Source organism: Maylandia zebra, linkage group LG20, assembly GCF_041146795.1.
Source record: "Maylandia zebra isolate NMK-2024a linkage group LG20, Mzebra_GT3a, whole genome shotgun sequence".
NCBI classification, from domain to species: domain Eukaryota; kingdom Metazoa; phylum Chordata; class Actinopteri; order Cichliformes; family Cichlidae; genus Maylandia; species Maylandia zebra.
Window position 1 is genome coordinate 28438928 of NC_135186.1, and position 16086 is coordinate 28455013.

The window sequence follows — 16086 nt, forward strand, 5'->3', positions numbered from 1 at the left end:
GTCAGATTATCCACTATTGATGAGCCTCAGAGAGCAGCTCATGCCCCTTTTTTGTACACATTGCAGGAGAAAAAATAACCTCCCCCACTTTAATCACAGATGAGGAATTAGCTCCCGTGTGTTGTTCTTTCATTTTTTTTGTCACCGTTAATCGGCCTGAGATTCTTAAGATGCACTGAAAAAAAAAGCGAAGAACATGAAGCAGCATGACAAGATGATTTGTGTACAGTATCAACAAGAGCTCAACCCAGGGTAGTGTAGTTTACGCCGGAGAATCCATTTAGGATTTTGCCACCCCACACATAACAAAGGCTTCACAGACTACCCTCAGACCACAAAGCAGCCTGAGGATGGTTTTACCCTCCCAGCAATCTGTACTTAGTTTGTCACAATCAATATTGTAGGAACCAACCTCATTATTAATTCATAGTCATGAAAACATGTGGTGCTCTGAGATAGGCCAAAAAAACTACTTCAAAGATGAGACAAACAGTTTCACATGGGATCACTTCATGTGGCCATAATGTGTTTCATCATCAGTATTAATAGTATAGGCCCATCCTAGACCGCATACCCCGGGTGCTGCTACAACAGGACAGGTTTTCGCTAGTGGAATATTTATAGCTGTGCATTAAAAGTGGAATCAGGGGTTTAAGTGTACCATTGCAACAGCACTGCTGGTCCTTTGTCTGGGCCTGTCCAAAAATGTCTTGCCCGTGGCTATTTGCAGTGCTACATTTGAAATGTCAGTGATAACAAACACTGCCGTCAAATCAAAGTTGGAATACAATAAAGAACAGCTGTATCTCAGCGGGTCTTCTTTGATTCTTCCCGTCAAGATGCAAGTGCTGCAGCCAAACATATCTGAGATCACTTTAATAAGTCACACATCTATAACTTATTAGAAGCGGTTCGTGTGAGACAGCTGAGGGAAGACTTAATCATTTCTCATTTCTACACACCTAATAGCCTAAATGCTGCTGTCAAATTTGGCTGTTTATGAGATATTAGATTCACTCATTAAAAACAAAAAAATTGACAGATATTCTAACAATAGATTGGCTTAACCACACTGCCATCTTGTGGCTATTTTATTATCATTATGAAATCCTTTGTTTAACTCTTTCCACCTTGGAAACTTACTAGAGGGCAAGCCTTGTTTCTATGAACTGAGTGATTTCTGTCTTGTTTTAATGCTACTTAAAGAACAAAGAGGCTGAGTGTGCATCAGAAGGTAGTGAGGGTGATCCCTGTCTATGCAGTTTATTGGGACTACTCTTGGAAAAACCCAGAACCTATTCTAATGGTTATAAAACCACTTTTTTATTAATGAATACTGAGTTGTAAAAGCTCATCTTTAAAGGTACAGGAGAGGTGATCAAATGTTGTCTTTATGGAAAGAAGAGCTAAACAGTCTTATTGAGATCTGGAACCTTTTTTTAAAGGCAGACTGATATACAATAACCTCAGTAATGTGCAAAAGTTTTGGACCACTCATCATTTCTTTACACTTTGTTTCTAAGCAGCCAGGCGTGCTTGTCATTTCTAAGTTGGCCTTGAGCAATAACACCACAATTTCTGAAGGTCTCTCACAGTTTTTCTTTAATAGTATTTTGCACCACCAAGGTGTTTCTCAAAGAGCTGTTAGCTGAACACTTGAGGAAACTGGACAAGCGATCAAATCAATGATGAATCCAAATGAGATATTTTTGGTTCACTATGTACAGAAGAGATCAAGAGGGAGAAACAACAGTGAATGTCTCCATCAATCTGTAAACATGGTGGAGGCTCCGTCATGGTTTGGGGCTGCATTTCAGCCAGTAGTGTTGAGGATCTCTTCAAACTTGATGGAATTATAAATACAGAAAAGTACTTATTGGGAAAGTGTCAGTGGCTTCAGTCGTGGATTGGCCTCCCTAGAGCCAGTATCGAAATAGTGTGGAATCAGACTGAAAACAAAAGACAAGCCAGCTAACATCCAAGGAAGAGCTTTGGGAGAATTTTCCTTTTTGTACTGTATTTGCATGTACATTTGCACATTTTCTTGGCAAAATGCAAAGAGGGCAATTTAAATCTTTTTCTCAGAAGTGTACTTGCACAACAATACAGGCACACAAACACAAAGAAACACATTATACATGGTCAGAATTAAAAGCAGGTGCAAGTGTGTCACCGAGTGCATTTGTATGCATCAGAGGATCTGAACCCAGATGTTCCAGGCTCGATGTGAATAAGAGGAAGAGAGATATCCAGTGACTAGATGTTGTAAATATTACATATTTATGTTTTTAAGATTTTTTTTTATTGCGTAGTGGGGCAGTGAAGAGGAACAGGTAAGTGAGGGGTAAGAAAATATTTAAGAAGCCAAACACATAGCAGCAATTAAATACATTTAGGTATATAGATATGATCAAGACGAGGATCAGAATGGTGATTTAACCCTTGTATGGTGTTCGGGTCTGTGAGACCCGTGTTCATTTTTCTTCAAAAGAAAAATCAAACAATTAATTATTTTTTCACGTGTAAATGTGTTGTGTCTTTCCACTCACTCCACTTGATTATAACTGATTTATTTATAACATTTTATATAAAAGAAAAACGAGAAGCACATTAATTCATAAATGTGATCTAACAAAGGTAAAGGGAAAAAATTAACCATGTTTGCTGTTCATATGTCTTGTAATTGGGATGAAGTAAACATCTGTTGAGTAATTTAACATAAAATTGTTTGATAGTGTTAATTTGGAAAGCCAAAACTCTAGCGGGTCCACCAGACCCATGAACACTGGCTGAGTAACAAAAATACGAACACCACACAAGGGTTAAGTGATTCAAGTGAGTTGTTAGTGGCAGACGGGCTGGTCTGATATCTGAAATTGCACATCAACTGGGAGTTTCCCACACAACCATCTCTAGGGTTTACAAAGAATGGTCTGAAAAAGAGAAACGATCCAGTGAGTGGCATCTTCCACTGGTGAAAAACTGGTCAGACAAGAATGGCTAAACTAATTTGAGATAAGTGCAACTCCTGTCAGCAGAAACAGAGAAGTGGGTGCTACAAGTGCTACAATTCACACAGAGGTTCACCATAAATTGCTGAATAGAAGACTAGAAAATGTTGCCTGGTCTCATGAGCCTCAATTTCTGCTGCAACATTTGGACGGTGGGGTCAAAATTTGGAGTAAACAACATTCACCCCGCCTTATATCAGAGGCTCAGGCTAGTGGTGGTAGTGTCATGATGTGAGGGGTGTTTTCTTGCCAGACTTTGAGCCCCTTAGTAACAACCGAATACTGTGTAAACACCACAGCATACCAGGATATTTTTGCTGAAAAAGTCCATCCCATTTTGACCAAAGTGTACCCATCTTCTGATGAGTCGCACCAAGTAAAAAGATCTCAAACTGGGATCTTGAACACGATAAAGAGCTCATTGTACTCAAACGTCCTCCAGAGTCGACAGATCTGAAGCCATAAAGAGCACCTATGGAATGTGGTGGAACGGCAGATTCAGATCACGATGTGCAGCCGATAAATCCACAGCAACCGTGTGATGCTATCGTGTCGATACAAATCAAAACCTCTGGGAAATCTTTCCTGCACCTTATTGAATCTGTGTATGAAGAATTAAGCCAGCTTTTAATGCAAACAGGGGTAAAACCGGGTACTAACCAGGTATACCTAAAGAAGTGGCCAGTGAGTGTATATTTGGGCATAAACTCCACAATAGATAACAAAAATTTTCTCTAGCACAGCGGTCCCCAACCGTTTTTGCGCCACGGACCGGTTTATGTCCGACAATATTTTCACAGACTTTCCTTTAAGGCAGGGATCTCCAACTCCAGGCCTCGAGGGCCGGTGTCCTGAAGATTTTCGATATCACCCTGGGTCAACACACCTGAATCAAATGATTAGTTCATTACCAGGCCTCTGGAGAACTACAAGACATATTGAGGAGGTAATTTAGCCATTTGAATCAGCTGTGTTGGATCAAGGACAAATCTAAAACCTGCAGGACATCGGCCCTCGAGGCCTGGAGTTGGAGACACCTGCTTTAAGGTGTTGCAGGAAAATACAACAAAATAAAACCGGTACCGGTACCAAAAAAAAGATGATTTATTCATAACACACGGAAAAAGACCCAGGGAAACAGAGTTAATGATAAAAACAATGAAAAATAACGATAAAAACCAATAAAACCCCTGAAAACCATCCATGTCACACCCGAGCCTCAACTCTCGCGGCCCGGTACCAAACGACTCACACATCGGTACTGGTCCGTGGCCCGGGTGTTGGGGACTGGGGATCTAGCATATGTCAACCACACAGACAAAGTGAAACAACTGTCTATTTTATTAGGTCTGAGCAAAAACTTGACATTTATCTTTAAAACAAAAAAAGAAAAAAAATTACCCAAAACAACAAACAAGTAGGTATCTGTAACTACAGTGTTCTATAAAACACAGCACACAAAATATAACCTTCTGATCATGTTTATGAAAAACCCTCCAGATTATTTGATAAATTTATCCATGGATTAAACATGTTTTGCCTTATCCAAAAGACAACGCAGAAGTATTATTTACAGGTTCCTTGCTAAGAAAAGTAAGCAATACAAATACTAGCTTTGTTACAGTGCACCCCATCTGTTGCTGTGAATTTAACATTTACTAACACTGTGCGCAGAAAATTACTCCCCCCCCACACGGCCTTGTAAGGAATATAATCACTTCATCTTATATTTCGTGCTCACAGGCATGCCATAATTTGGATTTGTAGAAAAACAAAGTAATAAATACCATCATTTTAAGCAGATAACACAAACCTTAAACACGTTACATTAGATTAAACCTTCAATGATTTAGAAAGTAAATTTCAAATTAAGTTAAAATCTAAAAGAAAATCAAATATCAAAACTCTTCTTACTCAAGGAGTGCTTTACAAAAATCCACAAAAACGTCAAACTACGCAATGATTTTAAACACCAGAGATGGTTTACAGACTGCTGATGGAGGCTGGTGTGTAGCAAGACAGGACACGTAGAGTAGGGGAGAAAGAAAAACCCGAAACAAAACACAGGTAGTCTATTAAAACAATAATTGTTCCTACTTACTACAGTAGAGTACACGTTTCTTTATACACAACCGACAATAACCAGAGTGTGTAAATGTCTGAAAAGTCAGCACGGTTCTTTCAACGCGACTACCGCCATGATCATCCCTGAGAACAAATTTTGGTTCAGTACTCAGTGCATCTAAAATGTACTGTAACTATATCAAATTTAAACTGTGACATATTTGCTTTGTCACATGTCGATTCCTAAAAAGCCCAGAAAACAAACAAACAAAAGAAAAGCCCAAATGTGACAAGATTGCTAATAAAGCCTCTGAAGGCTTCACTGTTATTTGAAGAATATGCAATGCAAAGTTTTATGCCACCAAATAGGGGCAATCAGAAAACTCACCTACACGCGTACAGGTTGTAGTACAATGCTCTTTAAATCGAAAAACAGTAGAAGAACCAGGAGGCATAATATGCCCAAGAATCTGCTTAGAAAAAAAAAAAAAAAAACAACTGCAAAAAGTGTATCAGAGTACATCAGAAGACACAGTACCAACTGTATAAAACAGAGGGGAAACGCGCTGCCTTGGCTTTGTTGTTACAGTTAAACCTGATTTAAAATGCTTCTGTGTGTTTATTTGTTATAAAAAACAAAACAAAACTGGATATTCTGTGCATAAAAATGACTAACATCAGGAAGAAGGGTTTAATGTTTGCTGTTAGTCTTCACAAACCAAGCATTCTCTTCATCCTCTCGGTCTCTGGTCCCTGCGGTGACTCCTTCAAGCTCACGTCTTCTTCTTCTTATGCTCCCTCTTCCTCTTCTTCCTCCTGATCGCTGTCATCGGAGCCTACAGGACAAAAATCAGACGTCTATCGTTTCAATGGGTCACTTTAATTATCCCACAAAGCAAACTTTAAAATAAAAAAGGTGAATAAAAATAAAAAAAATACCATAATTTAAAAGAGTAGGAAAGAGGAAAAAGATTATGAATTGAATCCATGTATTGTTCATTCTTTGATTTATTTGTGTTTGGTTTTAAATATAGATTTGGGGAAAATGAATTTTCTTATTTTGTTTCTTTTCTGTTTTGAAACCTAAATTGAAAGGAAAGAAATAGTGATTTTTTTTATTTTTACTTAAAAAAAAAAAAAAAAAAAAAAAAAAAAAAAAAACCGCAGGTAAGCATGCAGTGAAAAAGATTTAGTTTTGCTGTAGTAATTATGGCTCTAATTAAATCCTATGAGAAATGTATTAATGAGCCTTTTAAAATTGGGAAAGCACTTAAGAAAATCACAGCTGGTATGGCTCAAGAATGTTTTATAACACTGAAATAGACCTTATATTGCCTTATTATCCCATCGCTTGTGGTTTCCAAAAGTAGGATGGGAGACAGAGCCTTCAGCTCTCAGGCCCCTTTCCTGTGGATCCAGCTCCCAGTTTGGGTTTAGGAGACAGACACCCTTCCTGCTTTCTAGATAAGGCTTAAACTGTTGCGGTTTGATAAAACTTACAGTTACGGCTGGATCAGAGGACCCTGAATTTTCCCTTAGTTATTCTCCTATAGGCTCAGGCTGTTGGGGGACTTCCCAAATTCTCCACTCCCCATGTGTTTATAACCCACTACTCAAGTCAATAATGTGTCCTGTAGTTTCTTGTACCACCTGCTGTTCATCATATCCCTATGCTCCTCTTTTCTATCTTCTCCATCTGTGGATGCCTGCACTCTTCCTGAGCCTGGTTTTGCTGGAGACTAAAAGGGAGTTCATCCTCCCCACTGTCACCGTCCTTGCTCACATCATATTACTGTAGAGTCTTGACATCACAATATAAAGTGCCTTGAGATGAAAGTTACAGTGGAAAAAAACTGAGAAAAACTGAATTGTGTTGAAATTGCGCTCTTATTTTCATTATAACACTATAACAAAGTAAATACAAATATTTTTTCAGTCATGGTTTAAAAACTCAAATAAAACAAGATGTTTTCGTTGCTTTTCTGATTCAGCTTAAATAAATCAAAGAATGAAGGATACGCAGACTGAAATGCCACCCGCAGATTCAACAGCCTCCCACTGATTATTTGTGACAATGGTGAATTTGTAGCGCTGCTGTTAAGAGTGATGTCTTACCGTCGATCACAATCTCTCCACCATCCTCCTCCTCCCCTGGGCTCTCATCTGAGGAGGAGATATTTCTTGTCTATTCAGTTTAACCCGCATTACTCATACATTTAAATTTCAGCTACAACACAGCCCAGCGAGCTCAACACTAAATGGACGCAGACATCCATTTTCAAAATAAGCTAGAAGTGAGAATGAGTTTCTGTATAATGCGGGATTTGAACCGTTTTATCCATCCCGTCTTGGCACTGACCTGCACTTTGCCCTCTTTCCTCCTCTTCTTCGCCTTCCTCCTCCTCCTCCTCTTCCTCATCCCTACTGTTGCCTTGTTCAGCTTCACCAGCCTCCTCACCGGGTTCATCATCCGAGTCAGAGATCACAACACAGTCGTCTCCGTTGCCGTTGTCAGCCGTTCTAGCCCCCGTGCCACTACTGCAAAATTAAAAAAAATAAACCTTCACATTAACAGTAAACACGCTCTTTGTTTTGATGTGCAGCCCACTCAGCTACTGAGAATACTTCTGTATTTTACGGCTTACGATGTGTGTTTCTCCCACTGACTGTTAGTTGGTAGGATCTGTAAGTTTATTTTACCTGCCGTTCTCCCTCGGTTCCCAGAGAGGAGTGAGGTAGTATCTCAGAGGGTCTCGGTACAGGTCGTCCTTAAGAATCTGAAGAACAGCACAAATTTCATTTCAGTACATTTCAATATGTTGAGATGCACATGTTCAGTTTCACACACCATGTGCATTCCTGCCAGAGGCAAATGTTTGAATAGAAAACACACAATGCACCCCCACAGACACACACAAACACGTTTTCCTGATGGCATTGTTTAAGAATTTTCCTATTATAGGGCTTCCATCAGAAAATGTAACCCTGGCGGCTTTGGTCAGGTGGGCAATTTAATGTCGCGCTCAATTAATATGGAACTATTAATTCAATCTTTTGAGGCAGAGAAAAAAAACGCATTAACTATTAACTGAAGAGGGAGCAGCATTTGGGCCTCAATGCGTCCTTGCACACACAGCGGGTGATGAGAGAGAGAGAAAAACAACAGGGCATTCATTTCCCAATTTACAGCTTATACCAGCGAAAGCCCACTGAAGCACATCACTAACAAAGGGCAAAGCCTGAGCCAGCCATAAGTGAACAAATATGGACTTAGAAATGGTAAATCGACTGGTATTTTTACAGTGATTTCTACTCTTACTGAGATCTGAAAGCACTTTTTCACAACACGTCACTTGGATCGGATCAGCTGCCAGTTGTGCTTGGCATGCAAAACATTTATTAATAATCGTTCATCTCTCAATAGTTAAAAACCCTCAAATCGCCAGTAATGGCAGATCAATATATTGATCCGCTTCTGCTCCATACTTACAGTGGCTTATACATTTGTAGAACATGTGAAAAAGCCGGTGTTTAAGACCGAGAGGAGATACAAGGCATCCGGCTTCAAAATCTGGCAAATATCCTGGCGCCATCCGCTGTGGCGACCCCATGTGAATAACGGAGCAGCCAAAAGAAGCTTAATCTGTCACACTCACAAGCTGATTGATGCTTCAGATTAAATTTGGGGTTGCTCAAGGACACTTTGACATGGTGGGAATCAAACCACAGAGCTTCAGATTTGTAGATGGCCCACTGTGCCCATAAGGCCCCTTTCCATTAGTACCTACTTGGATCGACGGGTTTTCTGTTACAATTGAGTACCACCCAATGTGCGAGATCGTTGTCATAGCAACGTGGCTGAACTTCCAGCGATGTAATTAGTATGCGACATGAACGCTACAATCAAGGTGGACGTCGAGCGGTCTGAGGCTTTTCATCAGACTCTGAGACCACCGTGTTGTTTTTGTAGCCATTTCCTTGTTTTCGGGGTTTTAAAAATGTTGGTTTGATTTTTGCGAACGAGACCCTCTCATAGCTCATTGATTGATGCCACTTACCAGCCAATCGGTGGCATGCAGTCTGTTGAAATTACCTTGGGTTGCTTGGAACCCCTTGATGGAAAACCCTGAAAACCGTGGCAAGCCGACCAGAGTAGGTATTAATGGAAAAGGGGCTTTAGTGACCTCATCAACTAAACAGGTAAAAGAGTATTTAGCTATAACGTATGGGTTGGCTCTTTATTTATTTTTAAAATGTCTTTATAGTCTTTTTAAACTGTTAATTTACCATTGAAGCTTTTGTATAAAAATAAATAAATAAATGAACGCACACATTTGCCCAGTGGTGGTCCACTTGATAGACACCCTGATTTTTATATCTGTTAAAAACAAACCAAAACAAAAAAGGAAGTGTCCTTATTGGGGCTGCGCAATTATTTAACATTTATTTTCAACCTCAATTTTGGAAATCAAGATTAAACTGTGTCACATTCTCATTTTACCCCTCTCTTTTCTTTACTTGTGCTCCATCCTTAAAGTCCAACTTTACTCTCAACCAGACTGTGGAAGCTTCAGTTCACTTCACATTTATCTAGTTCAAAAATGCAATTACGGTAACTGAAAGAGGAATTTCTTCTATTTTTAAAGGGTAATAAAGTCGCCATTTTTCCAAAGTCTGACTGTAATCATGTTAACTAAATGTGACATAATTGCTTCAAGCATTTGAACTCTGACCCTTTCAGCACACAGCTGGCACACCATGCTTGCAAATAATGATTGTCTAGCAAAATCTAATAATAGGTTAACAAAATACCTCTGAAACTGTTGCAGCCTAGTGGGTCTGAAAGCTTTCGAATACAGCAACACACATTTAAAACCAGGAGATCCTGTTAATCAAAGCTTCAAATAGAAAATGTTTTACCAAGTGAAAACAGAAACTGGAGCTCCTACAACACCGTTACTAAGTCTCCAGGTCTTGATCCAGGTTGATCAGACACAAACATGTTAAAATCTGCACAGTAAATTCTAGTAAATCTGTTTTTATTTTTCTGTTTCGATCTAACCTGCCTGAAATTCTTTACCAGGCAAGGTTACTGTTTCTATTATTTGTTGCTGCTTACTGTTTCTGTTGTATTATTGTATTAAATGTTTGTGGTGGCTGCCGCTTGTCTTTATATTATATTAGGAGTACATTTTTTGCTCTTTCCTCTTGTCTTGAATAGTGAGTGTAATTGTCTGTCCAATTATTGTGTTTATTCTATTATTTGAATCATTTTTAAAAACATCTTGCCAAAGAACTGCACTTGAAAATTAGCCAGCTGACTAACGCTGCCATACTCACACAAATGTTGATCAATGTGTTGTCCTTATAAACAAATAAATAAAATTATACTTATCGATTTATTTTCGCTACAATCCAATATGTGGGTGTACTCTTTTGTACCTGTGCTACATCATCTTGTCCTGGGCTGCTGTGGTCACTGAACCAACTGAAAAACGTCTCATAAACACCACGTGAAGACTTCCTGGGTTCACTGTGGGCTGTCAGGTTGTGTCCACGATGCCATAGAATGGGGTTGGAGAACGACATGGGAGATCCTGAAAACATGAGCAGCCAGGATTAGAACATGATACTGAGGATATAAGCTTCCTGCTTGACATCACAAATGATTCTTTCTATTCATGTGCATGACGACAAAGAGTAAAACAGTTAAAGTAATCTCAGCCAATCCTCCATTTCATAATGCAACTGTGCTGTCTGAATACGGTGTGTGCCCTTCTAAAAGCAAGTTTCGCCACTCACCAGCCGTATTGTAACTGGGCTTTTATTTACATGAGTCCCCTAAATCAGTGGTCCTCACTTTATCTTGAGTGCCCCAGAAGCTGAAGTTCACTCTCGCATTCCTTTTTTTTTTTTTTTTTTAAATCAAACAGTAAAAAGGAACCCAAACTGAAATGTATTACTTAAAGGTGCAATAACATCAGCAAACCATAAAGATAAGAAACACAATACTTTACTTATCCCAAAGTTAGGAAGAAAAACATTAACAAACATTGACCTTAGTTTCATTTAGTTTATTCCACCTGGCTCACCTGCAGTGAACCTGTATCCTATAGTTTGAAAACCACTGATTTAAATTAACTTTCAATTTAAAAACATAAAACCTGAATGTACAGAATCACTGGTAAGATTGTGGTAAAACAAACAACAAAAAACACATTTGTTGTAACTTCTGCTGCCCTTTTGGCCAGGTCGCTCCTGGAAATGAGATTTAAATCTCAATGAGACTTTCACCTGGATAAATAAACAATAATATAATAATAATGCTTCACAATGTGACACTGACAAATTTGTCAAGTTGTTTGGTTTACTTGCAACTTCTCATTCCCATATATTTTATAGGCAGCTGTAGGGCTGTGCGATATGACCAAAACCTCATATCCCGATATAAGAATTCTATCATCCCAATAACGATATAAATCACAAAAATGTAACATTTTCTGTAAATTCTGTGAATCTCGGGCAGCTCGAATTGCGGGAAGCGTTTCCAGCTGGGCGTCGTGTACCTGGAGTCGAGTGTTTTAACAGATGCATGAAACGATACATTTTTAGACATAAGTTGTCACGGCCGCCGTTTTCTTTGTGAGTATTTATTACACGGCGTGCTGCGGGGAAAAGCCTGTTCTAATGTTTGAGTCTAAGGTTTATTTTTTTTTAGCACCTGGCGGCTCTTTTTTGCTTCTCATCCGTAAATACTGCACACTCTTTCATGCGATTCAGTTTATTTTGAAAAGTTTCAACAGGATCTTGAGCTTTATCGTGAAAGGTTTATGTGGAAAATAAACAAGCAGACACGCGATGATTTTACCGTCGTTGTTGCTAACGACAATGCATAAAAACAGTCGCTTGTCTGTCCATAGTGTGGTTATATTAAATATAAGAGAAAGAGAGAACTTTAAGAAATTAATATAGCCACTACAGGGACCATCAAAACGATCAAAAAAATATTGCCGTAAACAGTTTATTTTGCGACACCACGAAACAAACGATAGCGTAAAATGAAACGATAGATGTTTTTATATCATCATCCGATATATATCGTTATATCGAACAGCCCTAGGCAGCTGTTAATGAAAATTTCCCATTTAGTTGTCATTTTCCCTTCCAAAATATGACCGAATTGGGGGGGAAAAAAGCAAAATTGATAACTCTACTTTTTAAGATTATCCTTATATGCTAGGGCTGTACTGAACCTCATTTTTCACAATACCAGTGTAAATTTTTAAATGATATTAAAATGTCATATCAATATATTATTGACACACCAATGGCATGCATTTACTTTCCTTAGCACACACTACAATGACTCAAGCCCAGACACATCTGAGAGCAAGAACTGCATGTTAGCCTCCATTAACCACTTTGTACCTAATAAGGGAGCTACCATATCAAGCTCCGACAAAGCACAGTGCTTTCCAAAACATGCAAGAAAATTGATCCCAGTAAAGGTGGAAACGACAAACTTGTTCCACCAGTTGACGCAAAAACACACCGTTCTACACAAACAGGCTATTAAGGCACATGAGGAGGAGATACTAGGAGCTGGTGATGTGTGACCTAAAGTAAACAAATGCCTCACGTAAGCACTGCAGGAGCACTTCCTAGCTGCACATAATGCAACTAGGGAGTAACCCTTTCCTATCATAAGTTCCTATGTGATAGGAAAATCAAATGGTGGATGCAAAATTACTCATGTAGTTGCACGGTGGTAAAAAGAGGGCTTTAAGCAGTCGGTTAAAAAGGTCGACCCAATATACAACATCCCAGGTTGAAAATGTGTTTTAATTATATTTTATTATGTGACAATACTGTGCATATGGTTAAGTAGTAGCTGTCCAACTAAAGTGTGGCAGTTATTTTATGCTTTTTTGGAGAAAACATTTGACTTATGTGGGATGAAAAATGCCCTTCATTTTGATCACACTAATAAATGCTGCAGCCTGCAAGCAGCAACCACTAAAAAAATGTTTTGTGTTTTTTTGTGCACTGTCAAAAATCGTATTACTGTATTCTCCAAAAGACTGATATAATTTTGAGGCTACACTATGCTTTACCTAATATCACTTGATTTTATAATCACATGTTTATTTTTTACCTCCCATTCCGAGGTGCAGCTCTTTCATGATGATGTTGTTCTGAAAGTAAGGGTTTCGTCTGAAGTGGAAGCGAATTCTGTAGCCCAATTTGTTATTCTTGAAAGACTCAATCTGAGGAAAAAGGTAGGAAAACGTGTTTTCTTCCATTCTACAAATATGCATCAGCTGAGATTGTGAGAATAAAATGTCCTACCTCAAGATCAGTCATGTAACTAAGAGCGTCTTCATCGGTCTCATCAATGTGAGCTGAGAGATGAGGATGGTTCAACAGCTGGCACATCGAAGTTACGAAAAAACAACATGACAAATTCACTTTAAATACTCAAACACAGCATGGCAATCGGTCGAGCGTTACACTTTCATATTTTAAGGATACAGCTGTCACCCAAAACCCAGGGATCGTTTTCGTGATAGAACTTCTCTGATCCAGATGCGGGCGCCGCTGACGACTAATCTTCAACTCCAGCCTCTGGTGAAGCCGGGCACTTTTCTTCTCAAGGGCTTCCAGCCTCATCTGTACTTGTGCCAGGAGAGCCACCGACTGCCTCAACTCTGGAGCCATCTTTACAGACACAATGGCACATTCGCCATCATCGTTTTCCTCATTCTCTGATGGGAAAGAGGAGCTCGGTGTGGAGGAAGAGCCAGATACCGATTCATCGCCCTCATCTGCTTCAGGCACATCATCTGTATCCTCTCTGTCAGTGCTATGCACAGATGTGGAGCTATCTGCTGCCGCTGCTTGTGTTTTGGAGCCAACTTTTGAGGACTGGTGTCCCCCGCGCTGTTTAAATTTACTCCCTTGTTTCACCTGCTTGGCCTTTTCAGATGAACAAGGAGTCTCTTGGCTGTCTTCTCCGTCCCCCCCTGTGAGACTGGCCAGCGCTTCAGCAGCTGCTATGGCAGCTGAGTCGGATTTGTCCAGAGGAGCTGTGGGACGCCGCTCTGTTTCTACTGTTTTCTCTGCTTTGTCTTTTGCATGAGCCGACTCCTGCTGATCCGAGGACTGCGGCTTGTCGGTGCTACTGCTGGTGTGGTGGCTGTCAGCGCTGGAGCTGTTGACAGGCTGTGAACTGGTGCCACCAGCGCCCTCTGAACCCTGATCTGCTTTCACAGCGGCTTGTTCCTCTTTGCCATCTTTCGACTGGCCCTCGCTCCCGGCTGCTTCTTTACTCTCGGCTTCACTGTCTTTGCAACTTTCAGAACTAACCCTCGTTTCATCTGGCTGGTCACTAAGTTTTGCGGACTTGCTGGGAATCAGGCTGCCTTCATCCTTATCGGGTGATGGACACCGTTTCCTCGATGCAGAGTCAGCGGACTGTTTGCAGTCCATCACTTCACTCATGCTAGCTAGCTAACAAGCTAGGTAGCTCGCAAGCTCGTATAAAATAAACTGAAGTGCAAATAACTGCACGACTGCGCTCGTTTCCGAGATAACACTTTTGGGGTTGACGTTGTGATCGTAGCTCAGCCTACATTCTCAATAAAGCAACAACAGGAAGCAGTGCTCGTATTTCTCTGCGGCCTTGCGGAACGCTGAAAATTAGCACGCTGCTGCTAAAGCTGGTTAGCTCGGCTTACCCAATTCTTGCGTCCTCGCAGTCACGGCCGTACCACATGCTCACAAATAAAATCCTAACAAGAAACACTCGTTCCAGATAATCAAGCCCTGCCACGCTATATCGCCGTTAAGCCGCAATCCGCCTTCTTTATAATAGTTTGTTTTTGCATTATCCGTTAGCTTACTATCCGTGCACCGACGTGATAGAAAAACAATCCTGTGATTGGCTGTGGTACGTCGCGCTAAAATGTCTCGACCAATCACATACAAGGGTGTGTTTACACGGTAATCTGTAGCGGAGCCGCCGCGGGTTTACTGCGCAGCAAGCGCAGGGTCTCGAAAATCATTGCGACAATACTGGGAAACATATTTAAGTGTTTACACGACAGCAGTAAAAAGAGACACTTTACACCACGCTGAACAAATTATGTTAAAATAAAAATATGCATATTAGCCCACAAAAAACACGCCAGATGTAAGCAAGGACTTGGCTTTGTTTGCATATGAAATCATCTGCGGTGCCCACAGTGGCTTGTGTGGTGGTTAACTGAGTATTGCAGAACGGATGCAGCTTGGGCCTATTCCAAGAGACGATTTCACACATATAGCCATGCATCATAGCCTATTCTGTATATAGGTTGCGTAGCTTCTCCCCCTCGTCAAGTTGCTGAAGGTTATACAGAAGAATCACAAACCAGAGGTCATCTGATCCAAGATAATCAAATCCAAGCAAGAGTCATCTACAGCCAGGGCAAAAAAAGATTCGGAATTATAAGATTATCTTGTAGCATTTCACAATGCAGCCCACAACTAACGGTGTGATTACACTAGAATTAAATGAGATTGAAAGATTGAGGTATAATTGAAATTTATACCTTGCATTACCAAGTTAAGCCACAAAAAGTGCAGTGATTTTAGAGTGTAAGCTGGAAAATTAGTGTTTTTCTGCTAAAATACCTGGAAATAATACATTTCTTAAAATTATTGGCAGTGTAATTTTTTTCCTGTGAAAACCTGAATTGTATCAACTACAAAGTGTTCCTAGGTAAATATATCACCCCCCTAGATACCCTTGCACTTTGAGAATTTTGTTCTTGGCAAGCTCTCAAATCTTACTTACTTAGGCTCCGTATTTCACGGCCTGTACAATAAAATACGGGCGGTATTATGAAGTCCAATCAATAATCTTTGCATAATTTCATATTTTTATCACAATGGGTTATACTTTAGATTTTCTTACCATCTCAACCACTGCTACAACTGGACTGGTATTAAATTACACTGACAGCTGTTC

The 16086-nt window shown here is 39.9% G+C and overlaps 1 protein-coding gene across 2 annotated transcripts; it reads right to left on the reverse strand.

The window, feature by feature from the left end:
• Nucleotides 1-4334: 4334 nt before the first annotated feature.
• Nucleotides 4335-15023, reverse strand: tspy (testis specific protein Y-linked). 2 transcript variants are annotated; one of them, XM_004546351.6, is made up of 8 exons: nt 13608-15023; nt 13425-13502; nt 13231-13342; nt 10518-10672; nt 7776-7852; nt 7435-7613; nt 7191-7238; nt 4335-5911 (listed from the first exon to the last, which is right to left on the reverse strand). In XM_004546351.6, the coding sequence occupies exons 1-8, from the start codon at nt 14574-14576 to the stop codon at nt 5865-5867; spliced, it is 1665 nt and encodes a 554-aa protein (XP_004546408.1). In that variant the 5' UTR covers nt 14577-15023; the 3' UTR covers nt 4335-5864. The 2 variants fall into 2 exon arrangements, with proteins under 2 accessions (XP_004546408.1, XP_004546409.1); XM_004546352.5 differs by lacking the exon at nt 7191-7238.
• Nucleotides 15024-16086: the final 1063 nt, after the last annotated feature.

Bases quoted from the DNA above. Each gene is read 5' to 3' on its own strand.
- tspy (XM_004546351.6), bottom strand. From the start codon at position 14,576: ATGAGTGAAGTGATGGACTGCAAACAGTCCGCTGACTCTGCATCGAGG. The intron at 13,343-13,424 runs GTAGGACATTTT...CTTTTTCCTCAG, and splicing joins GTTACATGACTGATCTTGAG to ATTGAGTCTTTCAAGAATAA. The intron at 10,673-13,230 runs GTAAAAAATAAA...TCATGTTTTCAG, and splicing joins GCTGCACCTCGGAATGGGAG to GATCTCCCATGTCGTTCTCC.